The following is a 16,539-nucleotide window of genomic DNA, read 5'->3' on the forward strand; positions in this document are numbered from 1 at the left end:
TGTCCCTTGCGAAAGCGGCAGAGAACACCTATCAGGCTGTTCGTTAATTCTGGTCCAGTGAGAAGGTAATCATTTAATGACACGCCTTCAAATCTTGCTGAGCAGTCGAATACAACCCGTATTTTTCCTGGCTTGTGTGGGTGATACACCCCGTGATGAGGAATGTACCATACAGGACTGTTGTTAATTTCTTCCCTTGGGACCTTTTCTGCATCCCCATTTGTTATGATTTCACTCATAAAGGTTGTGTAGTCCTTTTGATATTGTTTGCCCCTTTCAAATCTTCCTTTCAAGCATCGAAGTCTGTGAACTGCACATGCCTTATTGTCTGGGAGATTTGGTGGATCTTTCTTGAAGGGGAGCGGCATTTCACAGTGACCATCCGCTTTGATTTTGATTCCTTCTTCCATTATGGTTAGGAAACGCAAGTCTTCCTGAGATAGATTAGCATCCTCTATTCTTCTCTCACTGAAGCCAGACTCAAGCATCCTCAGCACATCTGGTGGTGAAATGAACTCCTTAACTTGGGTTCGACATATGTATTTCACTTCATTTGTGAGCTTCTTAGATGTCTGGAGATGAGGTTTCACTGACTTCATGACAATCTTGTGACTGCTTCCTATAGCATCACCATAGTCGACACATGGGCTAACACAACCGACTATGCTCCACCCAAGATCTGTCCTTTGAGCAAATGGCTCATTGTCTTTACCTGGGACGACCTCTCGGGGCAGCAAAGCCTGAGGACAGTTGTATCCTATGAGAAGCCCTACATTGCACTCAATCAATGGAGCGATGTCCTTTGCAAGATGCTCTAGGTGTGTCCAAGCTCTTGCCGTTCTTGGTGTAGGAATGTGACTTAGATTGGCAGGGATGAACTCTCTTGAATAGGTTACAGGGAGAGAAATCTTCTTTGAAGAGTAGAAACCTCTCACCTGCAGTCCAACTAACCTTTGACTCGGGATGATTGTATTTCTGGATGAAAGTGTGGAGAGTTTTAACTGCACAGCTTCCCCTTTCGTGTCCAGAGCTTCCGCCTTGTCTTGCACAATGAATGTGTTGTCGCTTTGGTTGTCAAGTAGTGCATATACAAGAATTTCATTCTCTGGGTTACTTGATGTAGACAGCCAGACTGGGACAACCGTAGAGGAGTACATGCTGTCCATACCTTGCACTACTCTGTTTGACGTGGCTTCATTTGATGGTTCAGGAGTATGTTTGCTCTCTGTTCCTTCCGTTGACTTAGCAGATTTCGAGTTTTTTACACTCTCCCCACGTTCATTGCTGCTTTTCTCTCTTCTGGTTGCTCTTTCACGGTCTTCATGGAAACATGTTGGGTGTTTTTCCTTACATGTCTCACAAAGACTCCTTTTGCAGGTCCTTGAGAGATGTCCTGGTTGTAGACATCCAAAGCACAATTTCTTTGTCTGAACAAACTTAACGCGTTCCTCAACTGGTCTTTCCCTGAATTTCCAGCATGTCTGTATGCCATGATTGCATCTTTCACAAAAAGTGCATTTCTTACGTTCTGCATTCTCTTCAGAGTTGCTCGCAAGCACCTTTGCACCAATGTTTCGTGCCTTTGTTGTCTTTATTTTTTCACCGTCATTAGACTTCAGGGCATGAAGAGAAGTTACTGGATTGCAAGCTATTTTCGCTTCCTTTGCGATGAATTCCACAAACTGACTGAAAGTAGGAAACACCTTACAAGTTTCTTCTATCTCAATCACCTTCCTATTCCAACTGGCCACCAGCCAATCTGGCAGTTTTGTTAGAAGTTTTTGATTTTCATCACAGTCGTTCAATACTTCCAGACCCTTAATCTGGGACATTGCAGCCTGGCAGCCTCTAAGGAAGTCTGAAAAGTCCCTCAGCTCGACGCTGTCTTTGGGTCCGATTTTGGGCCATGCCACGAGCTTATCCTTGAAGGCTTTAGCTATCACGAATGAACTTCCAAACCTTTCTCCCAGGATGTCCCATGCTGAGTTGTAAGCTGCATCCGTTCCTAATAGGAAGTAGCTTTCAATGGCCTTTTTTGCAGGTCCACCAACATATTTACGAAGGTAATAGACTCTTTCTCCTACTGGAATGTTTTTCCTGCCTATCAGGGTTTGAAATGACATCTTCCAATCGCTATACCTTAGTGGATCTCCCATGAAGATAGATGGTTCAGGTGTTGGGAGACGGCTTACATTAATAGACTCTGCTATTGCTTCAGCGAGGACTGTGATACTATCTGCTTGGTGTATCACGGGATGCTCACGTGGACTCCTTATAACTCCTGGAGATCTATGTTGCTGAGCTGCGTGGTTATGAAGTAACTCTGTTATTTCCTCGTCCGAGCTTATATCTTGTTCATAAACTTGGAGCCGTGCCTTTGCCGCACTTAGCTTCTTAACAGTCTGTAAGCGCTCTATTTGTCTGCGTTTCTCTTCCAGTGCTTTCTTTCTCGCCACATTTTCTTCATCTTGTAATGCAATCTTCTTTCGATTTTCTTCTTCAAGACTTTCAAGTTCTTGTTGCTCACATTCTATCTCTTGCAGGACCTTTAGTGCAGCTTGTGTAGCAGCTAGCTCTGCTACGGCCTCTTGTCTCTTAATGGAGGAAAGGCTTGACCTTTGTGACTTTATGCTGGAACTGCTTGCAGAGCTTAGACTTCTTTGAGAGCCCTTACTTGTGCCTTGAGAAGCTGAAGATGAAAACACTGAACTAGACTCAGGCCAGACTAAATCCTCTATCTGAACGTCTTCGTTATCTTTATTCTGAAGATAAGTGGTTGCATTGTCCAAGATTATTTTGGATACCGCGTCACAGGTGTCTGCCCTACGACGGATCTCACTGTCTGGAGAAGAGCATTTACGCAAGTCTTCATATGCGTGTTTCACATCTGCTGATGCACAACTTAACTTACACATCAAATCCTTCACAACCTCAACAGAGGGGGCTCCCTTTATCATTTTCTTGGCTTGCTTGGCGTTTGCTTTCCATTTATCATAAGTTGTAGTGAAACGATGCTGAAGTTTTTTTGACTTATCATCATGCAGTTGCTGAGCCTTTTCAGTAAGCTTTCGAGGTCTTTGACTTCTTCGTGGCTCTTCTTCACGTGACTGCTGTACATTTGTGGCACTACTATCCTCGAGTAAGTCGCCATTCTTAGTTTCATATTCAGTCGTTTGATCCATTCTGCGATGTTTGCCTTATTACTTGAGTCGTATAAATATGGTGGGCTTTGTTCCTAACCCAACAGCACGTACGACACAGCACTTAATTCTACAACACTTCTAGCTTCAAATAACAGAAATAGGTAAAATGACTTCACCTATAAAACATCTTATTAGACAGGACCATGAACTTAGAAAGGAGATATGCAGAACACCAGATTACTTTCAGTTCTTACAATGTTCCTTAAACAGTCGACAAAGTTGACCCACTTCTTAACATTTAACTTGTTTTAAATGCATCACTTAAAGGATCGTCCATGTAAACTTCGATTGTTTGCTGCTTAGGTTAACTGGCGTATGCATAGTCTTATCTGTCTGATGCTAGCGTGCGATGAATTTCTTCTTGCTCAGTGGATGACAGGCACAGCTACTCGTCTCCTCGCCTCATGTCGAGCAGACTGAGTTCTCACTGTAACTCCCTCCAAGTTGAAAAACGAACACAAGGCGTTCTTGATTTACTGGCATTTATTGCACACGGGCGCCACCAACGATGCCACCAGAGATGCTGTAACGATGCCGTGAGAACTGTACAACAACATAAAATAATCAATTTCCACCGTACATTGTTCTCATAGAGAATAAACAATAAAGTACATTATTAAACAACATAAATGCTCACAATTTGACCTTTACAAAATGCTAACATATACACGTGGTTACCATAAATTCGCTCGCTCTATCACAAACAAACATCTTATTTTCTATCACAACATATACAAATTGCATACCTCATTGGCCGCATTAACTTGCAGGGGTTAATGAAAACGCTTCTTGTAGTGTCACTCTTTCCCATAGTCGGACACTCCGTTGCATGCGTCTACATGTCTCTACCACCACCAGAGAGAGACGAAAGCATGCTGCGCTCTACCGAGTGTAGCGTGTACCAGAATATACCGTCGACCTCAAACATCAGACTAAACATTGGTTCCACCCCGGAAACATTCTGTAAACCCTTTTTAAATGTATTTCCAACCAACAACATACATTACATCACACACATATATTAACAATAAAGTATTTCACTTATTCATTGTAACTTGAACCATAAAATTGTCTTAAATTGCATAAGTGCTGCTGACGGCAGCCACAGGCATCCTCTGTGGATCTGTTGGATCTGTAGGCGAACTGCAGCGGATCTGTGGTGTCTGGGATGGAGGAGGAGATGATGTTCTTCAGCAGCCTCTCAAACACCTTCATTACTACCGAGGTCAGTGCAACTGGCCGGTAATCGTTCAGGGATGAGGGTTTGCTGTTCTTGGGCACAGGGATGATGGTGGATCTTTTGAAGCATGTGGGGACCACAGACTTCACCAGGGACTCGTTGAAGATGTAAGTGAACACACCTGCTAGCTGGTCAGCACAGCAGCGCAGCAGACGGCCGGTGATGCCGTCTGGCCCCGCCGCTTTCCTTGTGTTCACTCTCCTCAGTGCCGCTCGGACGTCATGCTCCGCGATGCTGGTCACCGGTCTCTCGCTGATGACGTCACTGTCCTCGGTAGTCAGGCGGTAGATAGCATTAGCCGCCTGGCTAACCTCGAAACGGGCGTAGAACCGATTCAGCTCGTTGGTGAATGCAGAGTCAGCGTTGATCGGCGCAGTGTCCCTGGCTTTGTAGTCCGTAATGGTGCATAGTCCGTGCCACATACTCCCTGGTGGAAGCGGGACTCCACACGTTCCCGGTACCGGCGTTTGGCATCTCTCACCGCGCGCCGCACGCCGTATGAGGCCGCTTTGTAGGCGCTCATATCGCCAGTGGCGAGACCCGCGTTCTAGGAGGCGGTCCTGGCGTTTACTGCAGTGCGGATCGATCTGTCCATCCACGGTTTCTGGTTTGGGAATGTGGTGACTCTCACAGTGGGGATAATCTCCTCCGCTAGCATATTGACGAAGCATACTGCTACTTCCGTAAACTCGTTGATGTCGACTGCGCATGCTCTGAACATGTCCCAGTCGACGTCGTTGAGTGCGTCCTGTAGCGTAGCTTCTGATTGGGCAGTCCACCGTTTCACCTCCCTCGTGGTCACGTCTTCCCTCCGTATGCTTTGTTTATACTGGGGAATGAGGAAGATGGCGTTGTGGTCAGACTTCCCAAAAGCCGGGTGTGAGACAGCTTTGTAGCCCTGCTTGTATGGCGTGTAGCAGTGATCCAAAATCCGATCCCCTCTCGTTGGACACGAGACATGCTGGTAAAAGTTTGGCATGACTTGTCTGAGGTTCGCTTTGTTAAAGTCTCCTGCTACAATGAGGGCTGCGCTCGGGTCCTTGTTTTGAAGCGAGCTTAGCACATCATGTAATTCGGACAAAGCCATACCTGTGTCCGCTTGGAGTGGGATGTAGACCACCGTGGCGGTGACTGAGGTGAACTCACGGGGCAGATAGAAAGGGCGGCACTTAATGCTCAGGAACTCCAGATGTGGCGAGCAGCCGCTGGAGAGAGTAGAAATGCTCCTGGCATCACACCACTTTCTGTTTACCATGAAACACACTCCTCCACCTTTGGTTTTGTTCGACTCTGCCGTTCTGTCCGCGCGGAGCACAAAGAATGAATCCGACAGAGTTACGGCCTGGTCCGGCACGGTGGGGGTCAGCCATGTCTCCGTGAAGCACAGAATGTTGCAGTCCCTCATGTCACGTTGGAAGGTGACCCTTGCTCTTAGGTCATCGAGCTTGTTCTCCATGGATTGTACATTGGCCAGTAGGATACTGGGCAGTGGTGCGCGATGCGCCTGCTGTCTCAGTCTGTTCCTAATACCAGCGCGTTTTCCCCGGCGCTTCTTTGTTCTGCGCCTCGGATGAGCGGCCCGTCCTTTGTTGTTCTCCGCGCCACGTAGAATCTCTGGCGGCCAGGAAGGGTCAGGTTTAAAAGTGTCCAAGATTAGATGTGCAACCTTGGCACCGATGTTTACAAGTGATCCGCTGTCGTATACTATAAGACTAGAGGATTTTGGGATGTAAACCAGGGCAAAAAATAAGTAAAAAACAAGAAAAGTGGATAAGTGGGAGTGAGAGGGAGAGATGCCAGTAAATGATTTCAAGGATAAATTTCAGAAAATCAGACCTAAGAAACCAAAGCAAGTGGGGAACTAAAAACATGTGGACAGACTCATAATTAGGCCAAAGACACATTAAAGCAATTATTACAGGTTTAGAAACAGGGATGGATATGAAGGAGCTTAGCATGAATTTGCATTGAGGAAAGAATAGCAACGAGCATCAGAGGAAACAGTTAGGAAAACTAAGAGGATGTACTGGCAGGAATACTGCAGTACTTTAGGAAGAACTACACCAGTTAAGAATGTGTGGAGTACTGTTAAGAACATGAATGCAGACAGGAAACAACAGCAGTTTTTGTAAAGTAAATTCAAACTCCTTCATTAAATGCAGCTGGTTGAGTGAAAACAATGGAGAATGATTGTGTTACGTTGTTTATTCTCTATAGAAATGGAGCAGCAGGAGTGCATGCAGAGCTGGACGTGGGCTGTATATACATGCGTGTATCTGTGTTGTCTGTGAGCAGAGAAAACAAAGCGCTGGAAATGTCCAGTGTATCATAAGCCAGCCAGTCCTGTTACTGCAATTCACTTCTTCACCAGAAAGTGTCACCATCAGGCTTCAACAGCAGTTTCCAGTATTAATAGTGTTAATGAGCTACAGGTAGTATGGATGGGAAAATGTAGAGATGCTGGGCAAACAATATGATCAAATCCACAGTGGGAATAATTGAAGTGATGACGGCAGGTGTAGAGAACAAAAATGAATCATATTGAAATGTTAAATCAGGAAAATCCTGGAGAAGAGGGTAGTTCTAATGTTCAGTTTGTAATGTTGAATTCAACACAGCTCTTAAATGCATAAAAATGACTTCACCTGACGTCAGACTGAGCAATCGGATTAGCTACTGATATTGATTTAACCCTTTAAGACCTACCATAGAACCAAGTCCGCCAGAGCTTATATTATATTTTTACATGCTGTAGAGCCATTTTTGGGAGCATTTCAAGTTACTATACATCAATACAACCATTACAGACTAAATTTTAATAATATGTATGTATTAAGTACATAGTAATTACATAAATTGCAAAAAAGTGCAATAAACTACAAAAAAATTGAAAATCGTTTTTGTTTTTTTAACATATATTTCTAGTTAGAAAAATTTAAGAGGCTTATCCCTCAAAACTGTAAATACAAAAAAGTTGCACAAAATAGTTTCCCACCACAGGAAATTTATTTTGAGTGCCTTCATAGTTTTATTTTTGAAATACACCAATTTTTATATACTGCAGGAAAAACAAAAATGAATATTATACTGCAAATTTGCAAAATAACAGCATATGCATCAAAATAAACTATTTCCAGCAGTGCAATATGAGTCCTAAGCATATGTGGAAGGAAACTGTAACCTAGGACAAGCTGATGGCATAAGATGTAAGTACAACTCAGGTTTCATATGCAAAAAAAATTATTGCGCTAGCTCACGTGGTTACAGTGCTACCGGGATTTAAAAATAGTTGCACAAAACGGAGTGTGCCCACTCTGACCAGTTTTAAAGGGTTAAAGCAAGAAAATATGGTATTAGCATTAGCTGCCAATTCCTATTCACCTAAAATTAGCATTACCTGCTAATGGCAGTCTACTTAGCATTAACTCTTCACTAATGTAATGCTAATTCACATCAAATTATCTTTAGCTTTAGCATTAGCGGCTAGCTTCAGCCTACCTAGCACTAGCTGCTCACATTGTTAAAAGGGAAGAGAAAACGATATTAGCATTAGCTTGTAATAATTATTCACCCCTAATTAGAATTAGCCACTAATGGCAGCATACTTAGCATTAACTCCTCACATCGTCATAATACAAATGATACTAACTTGCATTAAATTAGACTGCTGTTATTAGCTAATGCTATTTAGCAGTAGCTGCTCACATTGCTATAAAGCAAAGGAAAACGATATGAGCATTAGGTTCTAATGCGTATTTGCCTTAAATTAGACGTAGGTGCTAATGGCGGACTACTTAGCATTAGCAGCTCAGATGTTGTAATGCTAGGAAAAAGAGTGTTAGCATTAGCCGTTCACATTGTTATGAAGTTAAGGGAAATAGTGTTAGCATTAGCTACTCACATTGTTAAAAAGTGTTAGCATTAGTGCATAATGCTAATTCACATCAAATTAGCATTAGTTAATAACGGCAGCCTATTTAGCATTAGCAGATAATGTCGACCTTGGCCCACTGGAAAAGTTCAGAACTAAAGATTTAGGAGTGTTTCTCGATAGCGCTTTCTCGTTTGAGAAACAAATAAATTCTGTTATTAAAACCAGCTGTAAGGTTTATATTGTTGATTGTCATTTATACTTAGAAATATTTACTCATATATGCTTAGAGTTGTATAATCGATTGCATGATGATAGAGGTTTGATCCTGAGTAGTCTGTAAAGACTCTGTGTGCCTTCCAGAGTGCTCTGGCATGCACACACCACTTGGGGCCATGAGAGAGGTCGTACCCTCTCTTACTGATTTATGGTGTAGGACAGGGGTCTCAAACTCAATTTAGCTGGGGGCCACTGCAGGCAGAGTCTGGGTGAGGCTGGGCCGCATTAGGTTTTCCACAAGAAAGGCATGGTTAAAAAATTCCAATCTTCTCAAATCTCTTTATTTTTATTTTTTAACACAAAATATGAAAAATGAATAAACAAATTAAGAATTAATAAGAAAATAAATCAATCTGTAATACATAAATAAAATAATAATAAGATGTTTTTAGTCAGTGAACTTGTGTGTATCTTTCAGGCTTCTATATCTGCTGTGTTTAGATTGAAATGTCTGTATTAACAGTTCTATAACCTTCTTCTGAACATGAATGGAACACTGTAGAAAATGAACTGTTCTTCTGAACATGGCTTCTCTTGCCTACTCCTTGCTGCTAGAGACCTGGCAGCGTTTCCTCTCGCATAGCCGAGCCAGATTTGGCCTGAGGGAGGAAGCAGTTGCGACCCTCAGTATGTCTTGAAGATGATCATCCGTAAGTCTGGACCTGTACTTGGACTTATTGAAGTTCAAAGTGGAGAAGAGCTTTTGGCACAAGTATGTGCTACCAAAAAGGCACATGGTCCGCTTGAACATTTGGGAAAGCCGAGGGAAACTAGGGCTCAAGTCTCTCAAAAATTGTCCAAGCTTGTCTGCTTTTCCACTCACCTCCCTGAACTTTGCTTTGAGTTCAGAGTTGCACTGCAGCTCAATGAGCTCCATTTGAAGCACAGAAGGGGCATCTTGCACATCAAAGGAGAAGGGGTCCGCAAAAATGTGAAAGGTGGCTCTGTGTGTCTTGAAGTCAGCAAATCTGTGATCAAATTCCTCCTGTAGCCTCAAAATGACATCAACATACTCGTCAGCACTGAATGGTGTGCCTGCATCCACGAGTGCCTTGCATGCTGGGAAATGGCAAAGGTTTGTCTGAGAGAGCTGAGCTTTCCAGAGCGCCAGTTTTGTGGAGAATGCTCTCACGTTGTCATAGGCAGCACTGACAAGTTGCCCCTGGCCTTGTAACGTCTTGTTCAGTACATTAAGCTCATGTGTCATATCAACAAGAAAAGCTGAGTCCATGAGCCATTTGGGATCAGTTAACACAGGAACACTAACTCCATCCTTCTCCATGAAGGCTTCACTTCTGCTCTCAACTCAAAAAGTCTCTTTAATACATTTCCCCTGCTGAGCCAACGTACCTCAGTGAAGTCGAGCACATCCCCATATTCTGACTCCATTTCCTCTAAAAAAGCACAGAACCTTCGGTGCTTTAAGCCCCTGGATCTGATTTGGTTGATGCATTTCACAACAATAGACATCACATTGTCAAACTTCAGGCATTTGCTGCAAAGGACCTGCTGATGGATGATGCAGTGCAGAGCAATGGCCTCCTCCACGCCTTCCTCTTCCAGTTTGTTTTGTGCCACCAGTCCATGTTTCCTCCCTGTCATTGATGGCGCTCCATCTGTTGTTATTCCAACAAACCTCTTCCATGGCAAACCAACATTCTCAATGGCATCACACAGCTTGTAAATATCTGCTGAGCGGTGGTCTGGCCATGCATTGGAATTACTGTGAGCAGCTCCTCCATCACTTCAAAACTGTCATCAACACCACGGACATACATTGGGAGCTGGGCAGTGTCGGTGATGTCTGTGGTCTCATCAAGAGCGACTGAGTATACACTGAAACATTTGGCTTTCTCACACAGTTGGTCATAAATGTCACTTGACAGGTCAGAAATGCGATCTGCTGCGGTGTTGGCAGAAAGGCTGATGTTGCTAAACTGACCTTTCTTTCCCGGACAGACTATATTTGCAGCCTGCAATATGCACTTTTAGACAAATGCACCTTCTGTGAATGGCTTCCCTGCTTTAGCAATCATCTCACTAACCACGTGGCTCCGACTGCTGCATTATTCTCTTTGGTTGCTTTCTTGGAGAAATCTTGCTGCCTCAGTAGATCTGTTTTAAGACTGGCAACCCGGTTCGCTCTCTCGTCTCCCTGGTATTTTGCATCCAGCTCAGCATGTCTAGTTGTGTAATGACGTTTCAAATTGTATTCCTTGTGCAGCGCAACTTTCTCTGTGCAAATAAGACAGGTCGGGGTGCCCCTGTGCTCAACAAAGAAATATTGCATTTCCCACTTTTCCTGAAATTGTCGGTGCTCATCACCAACCTTTCTCTTCACCGCAGGCTTTGAAAAAGACATGTTTGGGGCTATGTGACATTTATAATTCTACTTGGTGTCACTGTCGCATTGAAGTTTCAATCAAGCGTTTAGCCGACGGACGGGGAACGTCTCAACGCGTAGAGAACGTCATTTCTGCTTCTTTTTCTTGCAACCGTAGCACGGCGATCGGCAGATAAAAAGCCGGTAGCAGTCTCCTTTGTTTTTACGCTCGATGTTCATGTCTTTCATGACGACACGAACACCGTGGCGTTTGCAGATGGTAGAAAGTGCAGGGATAGCGAGCGCAAAAAAGGCGACTGCTCACGGCGCTGGGCTGTTGTTACAGGAGAAAGAAGCGGAAACGACACCGTGACATATAACAAATAACATCAGCTGTTTCTGATGTTAGTTGTTTTGACTGCTTTTACATTATATTGAAATATATGTAATGTTCATGTTTGCTGCAATGCAAACGCAGTGATGCAAATAAAAACATGGAGCCACAAATTACGGTGCGACCCTATAATTAGTCCGGGTTACCGGGGACTGTTGTTGCCGATGAACAGGTGTCGCTATGTGACTGCAGACTAAATTGGGCTGCATTGAGTTCATGACTTTTCTTTTATCCCGCCGCCTACGCATCACTGTGAGAGTTAATATGAGATCTCTCTCTGTGGAAAAATAACTTTAAATCCCACTGACGTGTGTATAAATCTATATACGTATAATGTCCCGCTGGGCAGCAACTTAAAAAAACAACTTTTTTTGAAGTGTTGTGAACGCAGCGCGCTGGGGCGAATGTCGGTGTTTGCCCAATAGAAAGGAGGAAGCCAGCCAGGCACAGGAAAGAAAGAAACACTCCAGGGCAACGCTGCTGGAACTTTGACTCATTGAGAAATGTTTCCCTGCTTGCATCAAGCCCGGCTGGTGTCCCCTGAGATCCATATCCCACCCTGATTGGTGGGTTAATTCAGCTCCGCCCACAACACTGTAAAGTGTCATACATTATCAAACTAACATTACATTTTCATGTTAAGGTGGGGCCAAAAACTATCGTCCTGCGGGCCGCAATTGGCCCGCGGGCCGCGAGTTTGAGACCCCTGGTGTAGGAGGACACCTGCTCTGTGTCTGGTTAAGTATAAGAGCCCTTTGTTAGGGGGACCGCTGGACTCTTAGCACCAGCTTTGGGGTCACAGGGTCACATCTGGAACACACACACACACACACACACAGACACAGACACACACACACACACACACACAGACACAGACACAGACACACACACAGACACACACACACACACACACTATGCACAGACTGGTACTCTTTGTTCATACCTGTGTAAGACGTCATAATGAACTTGTGCATATTCATGTAAGCTCAATAAAGAGCAGTGTTACGAGGGAGCAGACGAGAGCGACTGAGGTCAAGTGAAGGAACGGCGCTGTCACAGTTCTCTCCCTCATCAATTGTCTGGTTCCAGCGGTGGGTCTGTGCTAGACGACCCATCAGCAGCTTTTTCCACTGGTTACCAGTACGTGGTAGAATCCACTTCCAGATCTGGTTGTCTTTAAATCTGTGAATGGATTGGCTCCATCTTATCTCTCTTTAACAAAAGAATCCAAGTGGAGCCCTCAGGTCTGCAGATAAGCAGCTTCTGACCAGAACTAGACGTAAAAACAGAGGTGAGCTTTATCGATGGCTGCAGCCAAACTCTGGAACAGTCGCCCTTCACATCAGGTCGTCACCAACACTGGACATTTTTAAAAGCCGGTTGGAAACACATTTGTACTCTGTAGCTTTCAATCCTGACCAGTCTTTATAGTCATTACTGTGTATGTTTCCTATTTTCTCTCTACTCTGTGCAGCACTTTGGCTCAAGCTGTTTTTAAATGTGCTGATAAATAAATGTAGATTTCTTTGAATAAAACAGTGGAGCCGAGCTTTGAGCTCAGTGTGTAACAGTGTGTGTGTGAGAGCCATGTAATGTCCATGTGTGCATGCTGACTGTGCTGCTCTGACCCCCCTCCTCCTTTCAGGGTGGAGCCTGCTGGAGTCCGATGGTTGAGACCAGGTCTGAGGAAGTGTAAGTGTGTTTTTAATGGGATTCATGAAAACAAAGCAGCACACATTCAACCATCTTCATCATGTCAGGAGTCATCATCAAAGTGTCAATCAATGAACAGATGATGGATCAATAACTGCAGCTGGATTGTGTTTGTTCTCTCCATCAGATTCCTGTCAACTCACAATCGACACAAACACAGTGAACACAAAGCTCCAACTGTCTGACAACAACAGGAAGGTGACACATGTGTGGGAGGTTCAGTCATATCCTGATCATCCAGACAGATTTGATGTTTGTGAACAGCTGCTGTGTAGAAATGGTCTGACTGGTCGCTGTTACTGGGAGGTCGAGTGGAGAGGAAACGTTGATATATCAGTGAGTTACAGAAGCATCAGAAGGAAAGGAGGCAGTGATGACTGTGTGTTTGGACGCAATGATCAGTCCTGGAGTCTGTTCTGCTATGATGATGGTCCTCGTTCTGTCAGTCACAATAACAGACACACATCCATCTCCTCCTCCTCCTCCTCCTCCTCCTCCTCCTCCTCCTCCTCTGTCTCTAACAGAGCAGCAGTGTATGTGGACTGTCCTGCTGGCACTCTGTCCTTCTACAGAGTCTCCTCTGACACTCTGATCCACCTCCACACCTTCAACACCACATTCACTCAAACTCTTTATCCTGGGTTTAGGTTTCTCTGGTCTCCTGGTTCCTCAGTGTCCCTGTGCTGAGTGGAGTGTAAAGAGTGTCTCCTGTTACAGAAACACTCTGACTGTTGAACAGATAGTTCAGTCTGTACATGTCTGTCTCTTTCACTCACAAACACGTTTTCAGATTCATGGATTCAATCAGTTGATGTTTGAAACTCTTCTAAATGATTCCTTGTAAACTTCTTCCAAACAGGAAGTGATGTCACATGTGTTCCTGTCCACACAGCAGAATGAGTCTATTGCTGACAGTGATGTACAAACAGAGTGAGCATTTCTGAGGCCCAAAATAAACTGAGTAGTTCACTGAATGAACAATGGACTGTGAGCTCAGTTCCTTCATCATTAGTATGGATTATATATGTATATGTATTATATTAGTATCATATATATCAGGTGCTGCTGCTTTCAGTCATTGTGCAAATGTGCTGTTTGTAAGCTTGTAAAGCTGCAGTCAGCTGAGACTGAAGAAGTCACCTGATCAGTGAGCAAACGTTTCTGAAAACGTCCAGATGAACAGAATCAACCTTTTGGGATCAGCCAGCAATGCAGCATCATTGTTGTTCAGCTTCAGAGGTTTGCAGGAATGAACTGATGACCAGAAACAGCTGCAAAGTCCAAGAAAATACCAGCTGGAGTTCAGCTGCATTTGAAGAAGTCAAAGAAAAGTAAGGATGGCAAAGGGCGACGTTTTCTTCCAAAGAGCTGCAAACATGGTCGACGCCTCATTAGAAGAATCATCTGGACATTTGTGAGGAACTCTAACCAAGAAAGCAACGTCACACAGATCCAACAGACAGTTTCCATGACTGCAAGTGTTGAGTGGAAAAATGCTACATTGCATTATTGCATCCTCTCACCACAGGAGGCGCTGTTGGCACCACTGATTGCTGATCAGCTGTTCTCTGATGATCTGATTGATACTGTGAATAACGGGACTCACTGAACTCTGTGACACAGTGAAGATTACAGAGTTTAACTTCACCCTTTAAGACTGACCACAAAACCAAGTCCACCAGAGCTTTTGTTATATTTTTACATGCTGTGGAGCCATTTGTGGGAGCATTTCAAGTTGCTATACATCAATACAACTGTTATAGCCCTAATTTTAATAATATGTATGCATTAAGTCCATAGTAACTACATAAACTGCAAAAAAAACCTCTGCTCATCCATCTCTGTGTGTATCAGGATACATTTGGTTCATAATACACAGAAAAATCAGAGTTATTACCTGTAATAAATGTGAAAGATTCCTGCAGTGATAACCAGGCAGGACTGAAACACATCCAAGCTGTCACCACGGTAACAGCACCGCCCATCCACAGGTGAGGGGAGGAGCAAAAAGAGGGACTTTGACCATTTTATACTAAAAACACTCAACTAATGTTTCTAATATGAAACAAATAAGCCCACATTAATGTGAGCGTTTATTAAATAATAATAATGATGATTTCCTCCTGATCTCATTTCCACAGCAGAGAAAACTGTGGTGTATATTGAGGTGGAGGGTGTGGTCTGTGGCTCAGGTGTAGAGTGAGGGTGGGGTGCACCACAGCAGCATGCTGGGACTGCTGAGGGTGGAGGAGGGAGTGATGATGACATCAGAGCTGCAGCACAGAGACCAGTGAACACACAGTCTGTTCATCTTTGCATAGATACAATATACAGCACAATATTGAATGACAGACACGCTGTGGGAGCTTCCACAGATACACTGACGTCAGCATCCAGAGTCCTCCTGCTGCTCCCCCCTCAGAGCCCCGTGATCAGCACCAACACATTCAGTTAGATGACAGAGTCCAGCTGCAGCTAGAATCAGCTCCCCTCTGTGAACAACAGCACAGCGTCAGTGTTTCACACTCAGTGAAAGGAGGAAACAGCAGAAGAACACCATGTGTGCTACGTTTCCCAGGACACACTACAAACTGCACAAATACAGAGCAGCACGTGGAAGGACCTGGAGCTGCATTTACAGAGCTGCAGACAGCGTGATGTCCTGTATGGACAGGTGGAAGGAACCAAGTCCTCAGCTGGAACACTCGTGTTTGTCCACAGACAGGAAACACAGCAGGAAACTTCCTCACAGAAGTGCAGCTCATGGATAACACACTTCCTGTCAGTCAGAATGAGGCTGCAGCCAAACACAGAAAGGTGTTTTTGTCCAGATGAGCCCAGAGAAGAAACACGAGTGTTCACAGACATCAGAAGCTCAGAGAGGTGAAACATGAGGTTGGAGTCCTCGTCAGCATCCAGAAGAGCTGCTGTGAAACCCTGAGTACTCATGACAGACTCTGATGGCACAAACACATCATGATTCAAACAGAAAGACAAACATGGAGCTCCTGATCCTCCTGCATGAGAACAAGCTGACATGAGCGCTGTGTCTGAGAGTGTCTCCCTGTCACAGTGACAATAACACAGCTGCTGCTCACAGTCATTAAACTGACCTGAGGTCAGCTGTGCTCCTTACATATGAACCATGTGACCTCACATCAGTGCTGTGGATGACTGTAGTCATAGAAGAGTAGAGCTGTAGCAGGTGGTGTGAGGAGGAGGTGGTGTATTCTAGTTAACGCAGTACTGAAACACTCCAGCAGAGGGCGCTGTTAAGTCCTTATTGTAACACAGTTACTGTGTGCAGTTAGACTTCATACATAATCTGCACTTATTTCCATCAGACATGCTGTCAGTAAATGATTGGTTTCTATTGATTCTACTTCCTGTTGACTCGTTTGATGACAGTGAAACAATCACAGCTGATTGTGTGATGATGTAAACTGTCACTGTTACATTCAGTGTGTGTGACATAATGTTAGTGCAGGCTGATAACAGCCTGGTTCTGTTAGAAAC

At 44.2% G+C, this 16,539-nt stretch overlaps 2 protein-coding genes across 2 annotated transcripts in view; both read left to right on the top strand.

Annotated features, from left to right (window-relative positions):
* The window catches only part of LOC146640643 (NLR family CARD domain-containing protein 3-like), a 133,891-nt gene that overhangs the window by 13,271 nt on the left and 104,081 nt on the right, over nucleotides 1-16,539 (top strand). The window lies entirely within an intron of this gene.
* LOC146640644 (stonustoxin subunit beta-like) lies at nucleotides 9,118-14,842 on the top strand. The gene is made up of 2 exons (XM_085400074.1): nucleotides 9,118-9,220; nucleotides 13,151-14,842. Exons 1-2 carry the CDS (start codon nucleotides 9,118-9,120, stop codon nucleotides 13,708-13,710), a joined length of 663 nt encoding a protein of 220 aa, XP_085256200.1. The 3' UTR covers nucleotides 13,711-14,842.

This window comes from Rhamphochromis longiceps, unplaced genomic scaffold, assembly GCF_057381845.1.
Source record: "Rhamphochromis longiceps isolate RC_006_pf unplaced genomic scaffold, R_longiceps_female_GT1.1 unmapped_scaffold_4, whole genome shotgun sequence".
Lineage (NCBI taxonomy): Eukaryota > Metazoa > Chordata > Actinopteri > Cichliformes > Cichlidae > Rhamphochromis > Rhamphochromis longiceps.